General features: G+C 33.8%; 2 protein-coding genes across 2 annotated transcripts; both read left to right on the top strand.

The window, feature by feature from the left end:
* Nucleotides 1–5313: 5313 nt before the first annotated feature.
* LOTGIDRAFT_171050 (hypothetical protein) lies at nt 5314–12656 on the top strand (the record flags this gene model as incomplete). Its single annotated transcript, XM_009046910.1, has 10 exons — nt 5314–5420; nt 7066–7208; nt 8489–8588; nt 9337–9461; nt 9972–10062; nt 10687–10835; nt 10900–10952; nt 11080–11258; nt 11718–11911; nt 12595–12656. 10 exons carry the CDS (start codon nt 5314–5316, stop codon nt 12654–12656), a joined length of 1203 nt encoding a protein of 400 aa, XP_009045158.1.
* Nucleotides 12657–15345: 2689 nt separating this feature from the next.
* LOTGIDRAFT_171049 (hypothetical protein) lies at nt 15346–16817 on the top strand (the record flags this gene model as incomplete). Its single annotated transcript, XM_009046909.1, has 3 exons — nt 15346–15480; nt 15837–15888; nt 16165–16817. The coding sequence occupies 3 exons, from the start codon at nt 15346–15348 to the stop codon at nt 16815–16817; spliced, it is 840 nt and encodes a 279-aa protein (XP_009045157.1).
* Nucleotides 16818–19830: the final 3013 nt, after the last annotated feature.

Here is a 19830-nt window from a genome sequence, read left to right as displayed (position 1 = left end):
TTTATTTTTCGGACAATAAGTTAGTAAGATGGTATATACTGTAGGGTATAGTACTGTCAATAACTAGTCAATGATAGGTATGTCTAACGTTTTCTTGACAATCTGTGTTAAAACTGTAGTGTACCAACATAGAGATATCACCACAATCTATCGTTACAACAAAGATATCTATATCTAAAAGAACAGTATTACACGCTCTTTGTGTTTCGCTACCCCACAGTTCCGTCAAAAATGGGTCTAACGTGAAACAGCATTAGAACAGGACTCAGATAGAAAACTTGTAAGATTACAATGGAAGCGAAAAAAAAAAACCAAATTGTTTTCAAAATTTTCTTTGACAAGAGCTAAGGACTTATTGCTTTGTGACCGCATTTACTATGATTGTTAGGACAGAGCCAACTTCTATTTTTCAGAAAACGTTACTAAAAGTTACTGCTTATTAGCTGTGGAATTTAGTTCTTTCAAAATAGAGTTAAGAATTCCAAGATTAAGTTCAAAATTTTTTTTCCATGATTGCGTCCCTACAGAATGTACAGGTTAGATATTGTCATGATATAGAAGATATAATGACGTCATCGGACGTAGGATCTAAATTCTGGATGATGATTTGAAAAGCAGAATTCTCTAAATCTAGTCCGCAAATTTTGTAAATGAAAAATATAGATATGTCTATAACCACCAGGCATCCACAAAACTTAAATTATTGTCACTAAAAGAATATAATGTTGAACCACCGCGTTCAATGCTAGGGAAGTTCGTATTATGTTTATTTTATCATCATTATTTCGTTCTCGACAACATCATAAACATATTTCGCATACATTATACCAAATAACACTTGGTATCTGAAAAAACATTAAAATCTAACTAAACATTGACAAATATCTCATATATTTAGATATGAAAGTATTGCATACCTATATGACATTTTTATCTCCTTAGGAAGATGCGGTGTTTTTACAAGTGGATATCATAAGAATTTGCGGATACGGTGACTCAAGTTGACCAAATTTTAACCGATGGATTTGAATTACAGTAGCACTCAAATGCGTTACAAATACGTTAATAGACTTCTACCTTACCCATCTAATAATTGACATTCCGAAGGTTTAATCTTACCTTCTGAAAGCGTTCACAAAATATGTATTGGTACTTCCGGTTTAGATGTATTTCAGATTGCATGCCTCTTAAATGCATATAACCTACATTTTGTATCAGGTAAAAAAAATCGAAAGAAACGTATTTCAGCAGCTCTTTTCAATTTTCGTCAAAATATACACCAGCCGATTTCCAGATAACATAAACAAACTGGTTATTTTACAATTCATTCAGACGACACGAAACTCAATATTGATATTATTCTTCATATCAGTCATTCTACGATGATATTTCGGGTTATGACAATATGTAATAGATACAATATTTACCTCGGATAATTTGTCTTGGCACGGTTGTACCGTTGGTGATCTTGGTTGACCTTGAATACGACCCGTCTGAACAACTGATTCGACATTTACGAATCCAAGTTCAGGAGTATGTAATAAAGGTGGATGTTTTAGGTTAAAACCAAACCGGTCATGTGTCATTGGGATTGGGAACACAAATTGTGGTCAAAGCGGTTTACAAATTTAGCCAGGAGTCGAAATTTTGTTGTTAGTTTTTGCCAAAGATGACTTCAATCACCATCGATGAACTGAAGAATGATTAATGTCATATTATAGAACTAAAATATTTACCGATGTTAAATTTTTGAATATTCATAGTTTAATAAAACCCACTTTGAATAGTGTTTTTGCTTGTCACAACTCATTGTGACTCATTGGGTCACTTGAATACTGTCCTTATATTAATGCTGACGAATGAAGCACTAATAAAAAACAACTTTATTAATATTTTAATCGGATGAGACTCCTTTTTTCTTCTTTAGTAGTGTGTAGTCTGAACAAAGTGTGCTAGAGATCTCGTATTTATTCTTAGTCTAGCCAATTAACTTTTGCTCACTCACTGTTGGAATGTAACTTGTAAGGTGACTTGCTTTAGTTTTAAACCATCTGTGTTGACTTTGGTATTTCACTGTTGATCTCTACAGCTTTAATTTACAGACTTCGGTCAATTTTTAACTTTTACAAATCCTTTAGTACAAATGATACAGGCACAACTTATTTAATTGTTTTCTTTATTTTCGCCACCTGAGACTTTTAAGCATATTTCTGAAGCAATGTATTTCATATTGAGCTAATGAAGACGGGGAACCAGTAGCAACATTTCCAATATTTAAGATAATTAACAGAATAAAAGTGAAAACTGTGCAACTCTACAAATATAAATTGTCTAGTTGTCGATCCTTAAAATCCTTACAAGCAAGACTAGTCTGTTAATCAAAATCTCATTCAAAGTATGACAAAATTGAGAGTAAAGTATTATTTAGTGGAATACTCCATAGAGAAGTACCATCAGGTGTTTCGAAAAGAGTAAGCATGGTCTGCTTCGTTCGCGACACCCACCACTACTATATAGGTCAACATAATAATATACAATCAGACCAATGTATGCCTGACCAAACAAATCAGCCAAGATGTGTCAACAAAAGCAATTTAGAAATCAAAGGAAGTAATTCGTATCAAAATCTAATTTTGATTCATTTTAAGAACTAAACCCGTTTTCCATACAAAATGTGCTTCAAAACCAGGAGATATGGCGTATGTAAAACCCAGTTTTTCGCTGTTTTATATTTGACTTCAAACAGAAACACAAATTACCACAATCATGTCTAGATGTCAAGTCTCTAAAGTTTGACTCGATGTTTTAACACCTGAATCATAATTACAGGTAATCTAAATGTCAACAAACTGAGCTTTACTACTTTTATTTTCAAATACCAACAATCTTTTATCTCTCAGTAAATATGCATTGTCAATTCTTTACTTTCCTTAAATGTCACTCGCCAGAAATGAATTTTTTTCTCAAAAGATTGCATTATATAGTTTTTATTTCTCACTGTAATCGATGTGAACGCGTGTCGTTTTTGTGATTGTGACTGAGTTTGAGAAAACCTTGAACAAACCTGGCACAATACTGTTTATTCTTACACTACAAAACCGCCTAACGAGTTTCATTTCATATAACAATTAACTAACTCAATATCTGTACAGTATCTTAATATTTATACGTTACAAATGACAGTATCATATTACGATAATCATAGATAACAATGACATAATTATGAAAAGTTTTATTGTGGATAAATGACAATGACACAGTCTTATTACGTTAATCTTTATCATGGATAATAATGACACGGTCTTATAATAATCTTTATCAAAGATAGCAATGACGTACTTACGATAATCTTTATCGTGGATAACAATTATACGTCTTATTACGATAATCTTATTATTATATCATACATAACAATGGCACGGTTCATCATTACGATAATCTTTATCATATATAACAATGACATGGTTCATCATTACAATAATCTTTATCGTGGATAAGAATTACGTAGTTCTTTTACAATAATCTTAATCATTGATAACAATGACCTAGTTCTGGTACGATAATTTTTATCATGAATAACAATGACCTTGTTCTTTTATCTTATCTTTATCATGAATAACATTGGCATAGATTTATTTCGACAATCTATGCATACGATTATTATATTATAGATAAACATGACCCAGGTTTATTACGACAATCTTTATCATGGATAACAATAACCCAGGTTTATTACGACAATCTTTATCATGGATAACAATAACCCAGGTTTATTACGACAATCTTTATCATGGATAACAATGACTCAGGTTTATTAGGACAATTCTTATCAGGATAACAATGACCTAGATTTATTACGACAATCTTTATAACGGATAACAATAACACAGGTTTATTACGACAATCTTGATAATGGATAACAATAACCCAGGTTTATTACGACAATATTTATCATGGATAACAATAACCCAGGTTTATTACGACAATATTTATCATGGATAACAATAACCCAGGTTTATTACGACAATATTTATCATGGCTAACAATAACCCAGGTTTATTACGACAATCTTTATCATATGGATAAAAAATAACCCTGGTTTACGACAATATTTATCATGGATAACAATAAGCCAGGTTTATTACGACAATATTTATCATGGATAACAATAACCCAGGTTTATTACGACAATCTTTATCATGGATATCAATGACACAGGTTTATTAGGACAATTCTTATCATGGATAACAATAACCCAGGTTTATTACGACAATTCTTATCAGGATAACAATGACCTTGGTTTATTGCGACAATCTTTCTGGTGGTAACTAACTATGATCCTGTTCTAGTAAAAATCGTCTAGTTCTAAGATGATCTTTATCATGAATAACCATAAACAAGGTCTAGTTCGATTATCTTTATCGTGGATAACATGGATAAAACATTTCATTGCCGTAATAATCGTATGCATAGATTACTATGATTGATGACGATGACGACAACTATGACCGAATTATCAAAACAATTTTTAACGCCTGAGAGGTCATCAACATCAAATTTATTCGCTTGCTGAAGCTCAAAATTCTGAAAAATGTATCAATGTGTGGAAAAGTCATTGTTTTACCGCACAAAAATACTTAATCCTTTAAAAAACTGAAATAAACATAGAATCACGTTTGTTGATAAATACAGGAGTAGTGTTAGATATTTTTAGTTTATTTTGGACTCAGTGTCATCAATAGACCGAGTTTCATAGAAGCCAGGAACAGAATTTACGGAGGTCACTTTTTGTGTTGTGCTTATCAGCAAGTGAACACTTTTGTGTTTATATTCAGCTGATCCTTTTTGTGTTTTAAATACCTTTAATACAATTTTGTGTTTATATCTTGTGTTTGAATACTATTTTGTGTTTATATTTTACGTGCTTGAACATTTTTTCGTGTGTATATCTTTGGTTCAAAAGCAATTTCGTGTTCATGATTTATAAGACTTTGTGTTTATATATTTTTCGTATGTTTGAATAGTTTTTCGTGTTTATATTCGAGACTATACAATTTCGTGTTTATAGTTTGGGTGAAATACAATTTCATATCCTACATATGAATTTTAGACTTTAGTGAGCTTAAGATTATTGTTTATCTGTAGGACTTCTCAAGCTGAATATCTGAGCACGTTCATTTTTAAGCTTAAAGAAACTACGTTTTAACAATGTATACCGACTTTGGAATGAATGGAATCTTATTTCTTCTGTTGACAGTTCAAGTGGTGTTATGTGTTGACCAGACAGCACCAGCTCAAACACAACCATGTAACATGACCCACGCTAACTGGTGTGTGAGTCAGATGGAATCCACGCTCAACAGCGTTTTAGAAACAGCTTCTGCACCAGAAGGAAAGGAATCGATGGAAAACCTTTGTCTGTAAGTATCTTTGATACAATTTATTTTGAACTTTTTAAACTTTTGATATAATGTCCTGTTATTCTCCTCTGGGTTGAACTAGTGAAGACCAACAGCGCAATGTGGTGTACAACAAGGGAAGTTATGCCAGAACAATAACAGCAACATTGGTTTACTCTTTATTGCGAATTTTCAGTGTCCAAGGATCTTTAACGTGCACAAAAATAGTTGTAGTATCATCTGAACAAAGGGATCCTTTCCAACGACCTGTTTAATGAGGTATCAAGATGAAAACCCACAAGTAGGCCTACTATTTTGACCTGTAGGCCTACACATGAAGTCCATTAGCACAAAACAAAACACGAGCTTTTCCAAACTATTTTGTGAACAAAAACAAATGCGTGTTTGAAGAAGATAAAGTTTAAGACGAATTAAAAGAAGCTTAAGAATGTGATACAAAAGATTAGCATCGTGATCAGGAAGCGATCAAGTCATTGGTGTTCTTTTTTCTTTTGCGTCATGTCAGATAAACATCACTTAAAGGGGCGTTCCGCTTTTTCTGTAGGTCGAATTTTTTTTTGCTCGAATTTGTTAAAACTATACACCAAGATCTAAAGGCAAGTGCCCCTTGACGTCTCTGAAACTTTAAGTATACTTTTAAAGTTTGTTATGCTCTTTGGAAGCTGTTTGAAAACCACTGTACGGATTTAAGTAAATTAAACGCCTAATTCGACTACTTATAGGCTATCGAGCCATTCTTACACCTAAACTAGGTCAAACTGCTTAATTAACAATTAGTATTCTCCGTTTATATTTAACTATTTTAAAACAAATTCAGTAGTTACATAAATGTAGCACAATCTAGAGTTTTAATTTCAGGTATGATTTACGACGTGTTTGATGATGAAAATTTTACATACTGCAACTTTAAGTTATTCCTAAGTACACATTATATAAGCAGATAATCGCACAACTTTTTCTCTATTATCCTTTGGATTATTCGCGTGTCTTAATGATTTATTTTATCCAGAATAAAACTTCCTTGTTCGTCTCATCTGATGATCCGATTTAACAACAATGATATAATATGATTACGTATTGAATAATTACATTAATTCTGATTAAATTCCTGTGAAGTGTGATTTACGAGTATAATTATAAAGACCCCATGACAGTGAAATCTAAATCCTTTGAGAAATATCTATATCAACGACCGCTCTGAACTCGTTGGTATATGGCAACCATGACCAAACCGGAAGTTGGTAGATGCTTACGGTATTGCTTACATAACAGAATATAGATTTTTATCCATGGAGTTCAATTAAGTGATTCCGATTCCGATTATGTGGCATGAATGCGAAATCTTAAACCAGAAATACATACTGTTTTTTTTTACATTTTGAGATTTCCAAAATTCTATATGATCTATATTAGTAGTATATCCATCAAAATTGTGCAATTTTTAAAACTGTTTGTTACTTGTACAATTCAGAATATATTAAATCAAATTCGATTGCAGGGTCAATAGTTCTTGCGTAGCTTTCAAATCTACGAAATGAATGTATCATTCCGTTATGCGGGTTTCGTTTTGTGGTTCGGATCGTTAGTACTTGGTTTATTATTTCATAATGCTACATTGTTCCTTCCAACTTTTTTTTTATTTCAGAAATACGATCAAGGGCAATAACTTGACCCAATGTTATATTGATGCTACAGTAGGATGTCAATCAAATATTGATTCACAGCCAACAGAGACGATGAAAAATTGGGAAAAAGTCATGCAAGATATTTATAAACTTTGTGATGGAAGTAGGTAACATTATTCATTCTGGTCCGAAAGTTTCTGTCTTCAATATATTTATACGACAATATTCCTTTTAACATTAGTTTTTCTGCTCGAACAGTAATTTCAGATTGACTATTCAGTATATAATGAACAGACGACATTTCTTTGTTTTTCATCAATGCGTTCTTTAGACGTTTTTCACTTATCTCCCAAAGATCCATGTTTTTTAGCAATGGTGTCCGACGTTTATTACATCTAACCGTTGCTTTCACAGCACCATATTCTCGTCATTAGAAACTAATAACCTTCCTTTACAGAGCATTATAGTAGTTTGCCGTTTGGCAAACTTTGCACTTTGAGATTCAATAATCAGAAAGTAAAGTTGATACTTGCGTCTTGTTATTCAAAATTAATGACTAGAATATTGAGTTGTGAAAGCAACGGTTAGATGTTTTGAACGTCGTACACCATTGATAAAGGAAACATCAAATGTCAAAGATTAAGCCAAAGAAGATTCGTGTCAAATTAGGAAGTTTTCGGATTACCAAATATTCTAAATTCAGTGATATTGATTGTTGATCTGTGAACAAACCTAACTATTGTCATATATTGGTAATATTGTAGAAATTTGGGGTGGTATGCCATATACATAAAGCTTTTAGTCAACATTTGAAATATTGTGACGTCAAACACCCGCCATTTAGTTTGTATTGAATAAATATATACTAGAATACGCCCATACATTAAAATTAAACAATTTTTTTTAATACTTTAACATCATCTGATCAATAACAAATTTATATACTTATATCAAACAAAATTAGCTATGTGGACTCTCCTAAATCGGCAAAAAGTGTTGACAAAGTTATAAATCACGGTACCTTTTTAACCCCAACCAATACAATAGACAATGAGGTCCTTCGTAGAAATATTGGACCAGGATTATGCTTTTATGATAATAAGTTAAAAGAAAAGCCTAACAATATGATCAATAACTGGTTAGTAACAAGAACAATCAAAAGTAACAAGTGTAATCAAAAAAAAAAAAACACCAGCAAATCAAAAATAACAGGAGCAATCAAACTTAACAAGAGCAACAGCAATCAAAAATAACAAGAGCAATCAAAAATAAAAAAGAGCAATCAAAAGTAACCGGAGCAATAAGAAAAATAACAACTGCAATCAAAAGGAAAAACAGAAATCAAAAGACATACAGGTGTTAAAGAGACAACGTTAATGCCCTTACTGGAATATAGCTATGTTGTTATATAGACCATCTTACTAAATATAACTTTTATTTCAGCCTGTCCACAGTTTTTAGAAAGAACTATTAATATAACCCAATGTACCAGTATGATTAGATTTGATTCTCTGTATGAAAATGCTTTCAATATCTTTTGCACGTAAGTATTCATGATTTTTAATGAGTCATCAAAACCTAATCCATAACGGATAAAAACTGTCTTAATCTTCGTCTCTTCAAAACTATTACATAGTTCTACCGTGTTTCCCTCTAGCAGATATATCTCGTCAAATTCATAATGCACCGTAATTTACAAACCGTCCAATTATCACGCTTGTACGTAGTCATTTTTACGCTTTGTTTTGTAAATATGAACACACGCACGAAACTCATGAATGATAAATGAATTCGGGCAACCTCTATCACAGGGGTTTCAACCTGGGGTAATTATTCCTTAGGGATAATTATGATATGTTTTGGGGGTGATAAGGCCCTATGTAGTCTAGCATAAAATTCTATCGTGAAAAAGATTCTCGAAGGATTTATAGGGAGTGAGTCTAAGGCAATCTATTAAGGATCCCGTAAGGGACACTAGAAAGATAAAGGGTGAAAACCCCTAATATCTCGTTTTGATTTTTATTTTGATTTTGATTTAAGACATTATACGTAACACTTTTACGTTATCAACTACTGTCTTGATAGTGTCACTTATTTTAAATTTAGGAAAATTCTGAATAATTTCGAACTTGGCATGATGTTACCTTAACTGAATTAAAAAAAAATGCCCTAGCCGCCTAAAACAGACAGTGCGTCGCGCCAGTAAATGCTTTTTAACCATTGTCACGGGTTGTACTCTGATTGCTTTAAGGTTTTTGTTATTTGAATGACACTGTTTACTGTGATTACAGATCGTTAAACGAAAGTTTACTGTGTGCCCAATCAATAACTGAAGAATGTCCAATGTTCGGTAGATTATTTTATGATCTTCTACCACAGGGTGTTGATGCTACAGCTAATTCAATATGTACAGCAGGTAATTTTTCTTTTTTTTTTTCGTCTCATAATCAACAACTTTTGTTGGTCTTGTGATAACTATCAGAGGCTAGAGGACAACAGTTTTTGAACAAAGTCCATGAAGACTTAATATAATCAGAAAAATAGCTACATGTAAGATTTTCATGTAATCGGGGCGTTTCACTTTGGGTAGCACGATCCAGTACCTCTATTCTTTTGAACTGAATTAGTCATACATCGAAGGAACCTCAAATTAAACTATGCACAGTTCCAGAGGCCATCGTTAAATTAAAGATATCAATCAGATTGCAACCAGACAGCAGGGTTTGTACGGGCTAATGGCATATGGTGATGAGGCTACGCATCCTATCCTCCTAGATATTACTTCTTGTCCAATCTTCATATTGTGAACAATATAACTGATATAACTGTTTAAAACTAAATCGTGTCCAAATATCACATTTTGAAAAAATTGAAGGATTACCAGAAGGTTAACACTCAATAACGGCCCACCATTTTAAATATTTAGGTTGTAACAACTTTGATGAAGCTATGGGTGTTTTAGAAAACTGTAAAATACACGTAATGAACTTACCAGAAGATCTAGAAATGGCTTGTCAGTAAGTATGACCATGGAGCGTTCAAGACAAAGATATTAAGCGAAGAACGAAGAACGAAGAACGGTATAATGTGTATAATATTCGGACAAAAATCAGTATCAGAATCTCGATATTATGTTGATATGCACATTGAAACGCTTTGGCAGCATTAGGTGGGTGTTTGCTGGCAACCTTTTGAATCCACAACTTCTTTTAACACTGTTGCGTTTAGACAGGGAAGTCTCCTTCAACCAATTTCAAGAAGGTGAAAACAAATTGAAAGTTATTTTGGTGGAAAACAAAAGAGGCTGAAACTGAAAGAAGACGGTTGCCTGTGTAAATCCACCTTAACTATTTGATTTCAATATGATGAAAGGGTAGTATCAACATTAAGTTTCAGCTTTGGTAGAAGGATATTTATTAATATTAAAGCGATTGTAAAGAGGTTTTCTAAAAATTTCTATGTGTATCGGAATCACAGTCAATGTGATTGAAAATGGTGCTGATGCTATCAGTGTTCCCGATACACAAACAAAATCTAGAAAAATTCTTTACTATCCTTTTAATAACCGGAACTTCCATATCTGTTTTTTTCTTTATTATTGTAGCATTACAGGTTGCTTTACAGGAATAATTATTTTTCAGGGCATACAACAATTTTAAACAGTGTTTACATGCTTCAAGTGCACCAGTAACATGCCCAATGTTTGAAGCCTTAATGGAAGTTTTATATCCACAACATATTTTTGGTTTATATGAACAACAGTGTAATAAAACATTCGATACGCTGCCAGGTAAGAATTTTTCAGAATAATCACTCTATTTCCATACTAAGTAGTCTTTTGTGATTATATCAAGAGGTTCCGGTTTTAATTTGCCAGATATCAGTTCATATTCTAGGAGAGCAAAAGGTTAGTTTAAATTGTGCGATTTTTGGAAATAGTAGATGGAATAAATAAGATACCCAAATCACTTTTCAGTCTAATGCGCCTATGTATCCTAGCCTATGTATCCTAGCCTATGTATCCTATCCTTCAGCTGGTGATTAACATGACGTTATTGGTATTACTCTTGGTATCACAAGATGATCTTTTTACAGGTAGTCGAGAAGAATGTGGAGAGACCGGTGAAGCAAGAATAAAACATTGTGTTCGAGTCTTGGCTTTATCTTGGCCAGCTTCATTAAATAAATCACCAGTATCAACTAAACAGTGCAAGTAAGCGGTCTTTCGACGATTCTTATTTTCTTTCATGTAAATATAATATTCTGAAATAGGTTTCAAAAAGGAATTAGCTTCAATGCTGTCTGCCGCCAGTGTTATAGAGGGCGTGTGTTTCAGGTTTATATAAAAAAAAAACATGAATATTGACAAAGAATGGTCTTCTAATATTATTGACTGATATTGTGAAATGAAGAATGGTTATTCCATTGATTTTAGTAGAGAGAGTAATCCTTATTTTAGGAACTTTATTTGGTTATGATTTTTTTTTAAACCATCCGATATTTATTTTTCTCAACACAACATTTACTATGCAATTAGACTATTATAATTATAACAATTACAAAATACACTCAATAAATCAGTGTATACATCTACTTTAAATCGATATCGATCTCTCAAACTTTGAGTATTAAAAGAAACCATCAATATTTGACATGACAATACATTTTACAGAGCTTATGAAACGGGATTAAGATGCCTAGACAATGCAGGATACCATCGCTGCCCGTCTTTACGTCAGTATTTTGACGAAGCTACTGCTGATAGAAGAGATTTTATGGATATGATGCAGAATAAATGTAGTAATATATTATCTGATGGTAAACAACATAACACTGGTAAACAATCTGTTGGAGGGGGAGCCTCTGGTACGTATAGATCCTCAGATTTTGTGGGTAGACTACGAGCCTACTTCGCTTTGGCCCTCTATATACCATGATATTTGATTGGTATACATGTTTGACTCTCTAACGCTCCCTTCCAGTAGAAGCCGATATCGCAAAATGAAATGAATGGAGTTTAACGTCCTCTTCCTCTGCATCTAATTGAGTTGATGAAGACAGGTAACGCCATGCAGTGTGTATTAAAGGGAATAATGTCAAGACAGTGGCAATTGCCTCTTTTCTGACTTTCAATTGTCGGGTTATCTTTAACGTTAACAGCCCGTAGCAGATATGGCAGCAGTGGCGGGGCCAGGTTTAACTGCGAGGGGGCCAAATACCTGAGATTACCCGAATTTCTAACCTAGTTATGAGATTTTTGCCCGAAAAACATGCCTCGGGCCATAACCGAGGATAACCTCTCTGCCCCCCCCCCCCCCCTTTTTGGTAGTCATGGTGGTTGGTAGTAGGATCTGGATCATTTGGATGGTTTGGTATTGGTGGCAATTGAGAATTGAGTTTCGGTCTTCCATTGACTTTTGTACTGCCTTTATGCATTAAGGCAGGTGTGGTCACGTGAATAGCACTACGTCACAAGTTAATTACGATTTATTTAAAAACTATTTGCAATTCTAGTTGAAATAATGTTGAAAATGCATTTTTTTTTTCAGGTTTACATTCTACTACAAGTTTATTTATTGTTGTGTTAACAGTATGGCACTGGAACCATTAACAGGAATCATCTATAGTATCAGTGGTATTTAATGATAAACATTTGTAAAATACGAGACAATTTCCCATATTTGGTCTACTGAATCCCTTTTAGCATTAGTTTAACAGTATTAGTAAAACACTTCACATAGGTTGAAAACCATTCATATATTGCTGTAGCTCGATTGGAAAATTGAATTTAAGTAAGAAGTCATTGTAAGATTGACATCTGAAAGTATAAGGCGACAAATTTGGTAAAAGATGCACCCGAGAGTGTTTACCGGTCATTTAGGTGGGAATATAACTTGAAGGCTAATTAATGTTCTTTATTTAAAATGATTACGGAGAGGTTTTCTAATTTTTTCATGTGTATCGGGGATACTGATAGCATCAATTTGCTTCATTTCAATTTTCAATCTGACGTCTGTGGTTCCTGCAATTCTACAAAAATTAAATGTTTCATGATGTCACTAATCGTGATAAATTATTTGCTTTATCACATAAGACCCTTCATGATTAGAGTAGTCATCAAACACTTAGTTTGAATGGAATTTCAGGAACCACAGACATCTTATTAAATATTGGAATGGTGCGATTGATGCTATCAGTGTCCCAGATACACATATTTGTTTTTTCAAAAAAAAAAACCTCTTTACAATCACTTTTACAAATTTTTCTGAGATTTGATTGTTGCTGACATCAAGCTATCTTGGGTGTTTCCTTAAAGCCATATTCTAAGGCACAATTAACACCAATCGCCGATGGTGTCTGATTCTCTCATTATATGGGTAATGAAAAGAAACTAGATCATATGACGCGAACGAGAGCATGCCCACAACAGACTAGAGGACAACTCTCGATTAATCGTACATCTTTGAAACTGATATGAATGATGTTAGCGATTGTATCTGTATCGGGGACACCATTCCGATTTCTCCTTCAATCTCACAGATTAATATTATTCATAAGGAAACATCAGGAAATATAAACTTGACCAGCTACTATTCGATTTAATGAAATGGTACTCGTAATTGTGACGTCATAATCTGGTCAAGCCTTTATGGAATTGAAAAAAAAACATCGGACGAAATTGTGCAAATATAAGCTAAAAGTGTCTTTGACCAATATTTTAGAAGGACCAAGATATGAAAACTTCGTGACTATTGTACTATTTAATGATCATTGTATATATTTCATAACTTTATTCAATGTCTATTTCGCTTTAGTGTTTCCACAGTCTATATGTAATTGAGAGGAACGTGGAAACTACGTTAAATTATAATAGCATTTTGTACAGTTTTTGCATAATTCACTTTTGCCCTTTGTGTCACCTTGTAAAAATTCATTTATTTTGAATAAAAATTTAATATAAAATTTTTTTCAGTTTTGTGGATCCAATATGGCCAATTCATTCCTTTCCGACTGAACTGCAGACATTGATGTTTCGCTACTGTGAGTTACCACCTTCGCAACCGATAGATAAATCACACATTATCACACAACCTTTCTGTTTTCTGCTACATACGACAGGTTCGTGAAAATGACGTGAACTCGTAGCACAGGTTAATAGCTATGCAAATTAGGCCATTGTATTCATGCACCATGTAAACAGAACAATATGGCATTCTTTGAAGATAACTACTCAATTTAGTAATCACCAAGATCTTTTTATATTTTTATAGAAAGGTGTAAAAAGGCTCAAAAAGTAGGTCCTGTTTAGACAAAATTCAAGGAATTTAAGTAAAATATGCGATTATTGATCGCCAAAGCACGAGTAATAGCAAATCTAGCAGCTCATATAATAAATTCCATAATATAAGCACTCGTTTAAGATCCTATATGTAGGAAATAGCCAGATCTGCATGTTTTCAGTGAGTGGGTTCTACAGAACAAATTTGTCGATATTTGTCATCTAACTTTATCCAGATTGCACACGTATACAATAACTTAACAATTAATTTAAAAGTTTGGAGAAGTTATAAAAATATTCCCTTTCAAACTTTCTTCTATAGAAGATTTTCAAAAGATATTTCTAAATTGGACAGAATCTTTGGAATACTCTTGGGAATATTTCCAACGATATTAAATATCCTAGTAATTTACTTTTCCAATTCTTTGGATATTATTTTATTAACTCTCTGAATCGATTGCATTATGTGCGTTATATTTCTTTACTATGTATAAGCATTGCATAATTTGAGTATTTTCAGAATCAATATTGTGATCATTTAATATTTTTCTTTGGAGACGAAAACTGAATTACATAATATATTACAAATAATATAATGTTCAATTTAGGAGGAGTCGACTACTACACAACTTTTACCTTCGATTTTGCCATCTTTTGGACGAGATTTTGATTAATGGGATTGCCTTTTTGAAAATAAATCAATTGTTGATAGCTATATAAGTACTTTTAAATCTGATCACAACAATAGCAACGGTGGATTTATTGTGTTATCAATACTGATTATTGATAGAAAAAGTTATAAATTCTTTAGGTTCTTTAAGGTTAAGATTTTTTTTGCCATTTAGGATCCTTTCTCTGTAGAGCAACAATGTTTTTTCAACTTGAAATTGTGTATCTACTTTTTAAATGTATCTTAAGTTTAAGATTTGGAAACTTCTCTAAGACGAATATTACAGTGAACAGCTGCGATGAATCTCAACCTATTAGAACTGTAATAAAGCCGCAGTTATTATTTTGTGCGATGACTTGCATTGAAGAAGCAGAGTGTAGGAGATTGTTATTCTGTCCAGCGGATAATTCTTGCAAGTTGTATCAAGACGGAACGGGCTGTATTGTGAAACCTAACATAAACGCAGGTTGTAGTTGTTATAAAAAGGTGGGTACAAAGGTTATTGTGTGTAAATAACACTTTAAAGGAACTGCTTCGCCATCTGTTTGACCAATCGTATCGTAGCCTCAGAAATGGGCAATTATTCTTTTTTCGATTTCTAATTGTCGAAGGATTATTAACTTGCGCATCCTGAAGCACAGGGGACCTAGGTTTATTGTCCCATCCGATCGACAAGACGCTTTTTTTCATGTCAGACCGTCCAACCTGCATCTTTAACAGCGGGAAACCGGGTTGAAAAATCCGAAGTTAGCCTATTATCTCAACCTAGGCCAGACTGAACCATCGACCAAGCGTCTTTTTTCTAATATTTTATGTTGTTAATTAAATATTGGTCTTTTCAGAATATTGGTTGTGATGAAGATAATAATTGTACATGTCCTTTAGGTTACTATGGTGATAATTGTCAAGATGTCATCACAGGCAAGATTTGATACTTCATTCCTTAATCCTCTTCCTTGAGGAATTGAGTATTGTCATCTGTAAAAAGCAGTGGTCTTTCTATGCATCAATGGTCCGAGTATGGACCATGAAAGTGTCAAAAAGGGCTTCCCTATGTAAAATGATAATAGATTTCAATATGGTTGGAAATCGCAACGTCGGGTCAGAATATCCTGGTCTCCCTCTCGTACAATGTCACTGGTGACGCCTTATATTTGTTTGTTTTTCCAGACTGTTCTGATGGGTATAGCAGAGGAATAGAATATCCAAAGGAACTGTTGACGACCATACAACCCGTGTCATCTCCAGAACCGTTTGAAGTCTTGTGCTATCTCGATTATGGAGGTTTTACTTCAATATTAATGCGAGCAGAATACTGTGACTTTGAAGAATTCAATCGAACCTTAGCAGAATACGAGACAGGCTTTGGTGCGGTTTATCTGAACCGTTGGATTGGATTCAATCATATCTTAGCTATTCTGAATAATCCTCATTCTAGTTTCACTTTGAAGGTTCAACTTCTAGATATTAATTGGGTTAGTTGTGAAAATAGGTATTCTAATTTTGAAATTGGAGACAAAACCACTAACTACGTGTTAAGCCTCACCGCAGATACAGCTAATTGTGGAGAATCGATTACTGGTACACCAAACTTGAATGGCAGGCCGTTTTCTACCTATGACGTTGATTTTACTGGTGTTCATGAGTGTGCCTTAAATTATGGTGGTGGTTGGTGGTTTGATGAATCAACAGAATGTTCTCAAAGTTTTCTTACTGGAACTATTGAATATGGAAGTTCATCAGGTGTCTATTATTTCTGGAAAGATAACTGGAATGGAGCACATATTAAGCGTATTGCCCTGAAGTTGATTCGATATAACTGAGAAAAGTTGTAAGATGGGGTTCATAAGAAACTACATAATGGTTTGCGCGTGGAATTTATAAAAAGGTTATAATATTTCAACTAATTACAAATTACATTCTATTATTTGCTGTATGTATCATAAGTTCCATAAAATAACACATAAACCTTTTGTTTTTGTTGTTTGTGTACTTAATTCTATAAAACCCCAATAGTATGACATAGTGTAAATTTGAAGGAGACAAATCACAAAATCGTCCACGATTATTCAAGATGGCGGCGCAAAACAGGTTGAAGCGTTTGGGGCTATATTATACCCGACATCTTCATAATGTCAAATTACAATGATAATCGGAGACCTAGACATAGAGACTGTAAAAGCAAAGTCATAATGTTTACAATCTTTCTGTTGAGTGCACTGATTGGCTGTATTCGCTGGCAGACAGTCCAATCATATCGTTGCATTCCGTGATACGAAAAAGGCGGTTATGGGAGTCAAAAGTATTAGCCGAGGGTCGTAATAGCTTGACATTGTGAAGAAGTATACCGGGATGATGACTGTGTCGCTGTTTTATCATCTAAATAAAGAGCTATGGTTCAACTACCATGGGGACTGGTTGATCCCACCACGCATAATATCAACTCTTTCAGTTTTGTGAATTCAATATGACTAATTCTTATTCCATATTCATTCCAATCTGAAATTCATGATGTTGTTTCGTGTTTTGTCTGGGGGATACTGCATCAATAAAAAAAAACACAAGATACGGACATCCAGATCTGCATCTTAATCTGAATACTATCTCAGATAAAATTCAGATATTTCAGATATTTCGAATTGAAACCTTTATTCAATGAGATGGAAACGTATATTTTGTGGATTATTTAATGTGAAATGGAATATTAGCTTACTGTCCAGTTGGTATTATATTTAACCTATATAAAAACGAAGATATTAATAAGCTATAAAAAAGGGGCGGTCAACTGTCGAGATTGAGATTCAATATGTGACAGTTCTGTGGAAGAACATAGAAGCAAGACTCCAATGAATCTCCTGAGAGGTTGTCTTCCAAGAAAGTTTTTGCAAAATGGAGAATAGATTTGGTGCATTCTGACACATATTTTTGGGGTTAAAGCGTATGAAAATCATAATTCTAAATTGAATTGAATTTCGGGGAAGGGAGGGTTTGATTCTCCCAAATGTACAGGCCTAGGGTGGAGCAGACACTTTATTTAGAAATTAGGATTAAGGGTCTTGATATTGGGTTTTCTTCTGTTCTTATTCTGACCTGAAATTAGAAAAAATAACTCGCCCGATGGGCGAGAAGTATAGTATATGTTATGTACTGATTGTTTTTAGTTTACTATGAACAATATTATCATTTAAGTTCTTGTTTTTTGCATATGCAACTATCATTTTCTGCTTATAGACATGGGGGAATTTCTCTTGAAGGCTCTTATAGTGGGCATGAACTATCTTGCTTGCTCGATTGCTGGTTGTATTAAACGGGACAACAAAGGGTGCTATGCCTACATTATGATGAATATTTAGTCCTATAGGTCTTGCTGTATTCAATGTCTCAATCCAATGGGCCTCCCTAGATTGACGGAATTTGGTAGTTTCATCTTCGGGCAAATCAATTTCTATACGCTCAATTGGGATTAGGGTGAGATCGTCTATTGAATGGTCGTCGAGGTTGAAATGATTAGAAATAGGCTTGTCTTTCTTTAATTTGATGTCTGACCTATGAGCATTAAAGCGAGTTCGTAAATTATTCTTAGTTTCTCCTACATATTGTTTGGGGCATTTCTTGCATGAAATTAAATATATTACATTCGAATGTTCCCATGTTAGATGTTCCTGGATCGGGTACCTTTTATTCGTAGAGTTGCTTACAAAATAATGAGTTTCTGATATAAAGGGACATGTTTTGCATCTACTGGACAAACATGGAGCACTTCTTAAACCTGGAGGTACTTCGGCATAAAGTCTGTTTTTAGCTGCTATCTGTGCTAAGGTGGAATTTTTTATGTTTCGTAAAAATCGTTTAGAGTACCCACGCTCTTTCAGTTTTGAGAAAACAATCGTACAGGCTTGGTTGAAATCAGAAGATCTTGTACAAATTCGATGAAATCGTAAAACTTGTGACTTAATTATACCAGAAAAGGTATGTTTTGGGTGAAAGGAGCTCTTGTGCAAGAGTTGATGAGTATCAGTTTCTTTGAAATACACTTTAATATCCAGTTTATTTGTTTCTGCTATGGAATCTCCCTTAAAGACTGTGGTATCGAGAAAGTCTATGCTTTTGTCACTCACGTTTGCGGTTAGTTTGATAGAAGGATGGTGGTTGTTGAGAATTTCAAAGAATTCCCAAAACTGCTCGATAGAATAAGTCCAAACTATAAAAATGTCATCCAAAAAGCGTCCGTAAAAAAGTGGGTCGAATGGACAGAGGGGCAACACCTCACGTTCCCACTCTGCCATGAAAAGGTTTGCGTACGAAGGGGCGAATCGTTTGCCCATTGCTGTCCCTGAAGTTTGTAAATATGTTTTACCATTAAATGTGAAATCGTTTCGACTAAGACAAATCTCTAAAAGTTGTAGAATTGCATCGTCGGGTCTGTTTGGATCTGGGTTTCTATTAAAAGCTAACGAACTGCCGTTAAACCAGTAGTGTTATCGATATTGGTATACATAGAAGAAACGTCGATAGAAATTAAAATAGCATTAGAGGGAACTCGAAGATTTTTTATTTTATTGACAAAATCGGTTGTATCTTTAAGGTAGGCGCGATGTTGGCATGCTAGAGGTAGTAAGAAATGATCAATGTATTCTGACACTGCATATGACTCACTACCACAGTCAGATATAATCGGGCGGCCTTTAGGGATTTTATTCGAGATAAACCACTCCTTGGTTGGATTCTTATGGATTTTAGGCAAAGTGTACAAATGTCTCTCGCGACAATCAGGTTTGGCAGACAGATAGTCATATTGTTTCTGTTTGAGATAACTAGTTTTGACTAAATCGGCAA

This window comes from Lottia gigantea, assembly GCF_000327385.1.
Source record: "Lottia gigantea unplaced genomic scaffold LOTGIsca_108, whole genome shotgun sequence".
In the NCBI taxonomy this organism is placed as follows: Eukaryota; Metazoa; Mollusca; class Gastropoda; family Lottiidae; genus Lottia; species Lottia gigantea.
The sequence above is the reverse complement of the archived record's forward strand: the minus strand, read 5'-3'. Positions and strand labels throughout refer to the sequence as shown.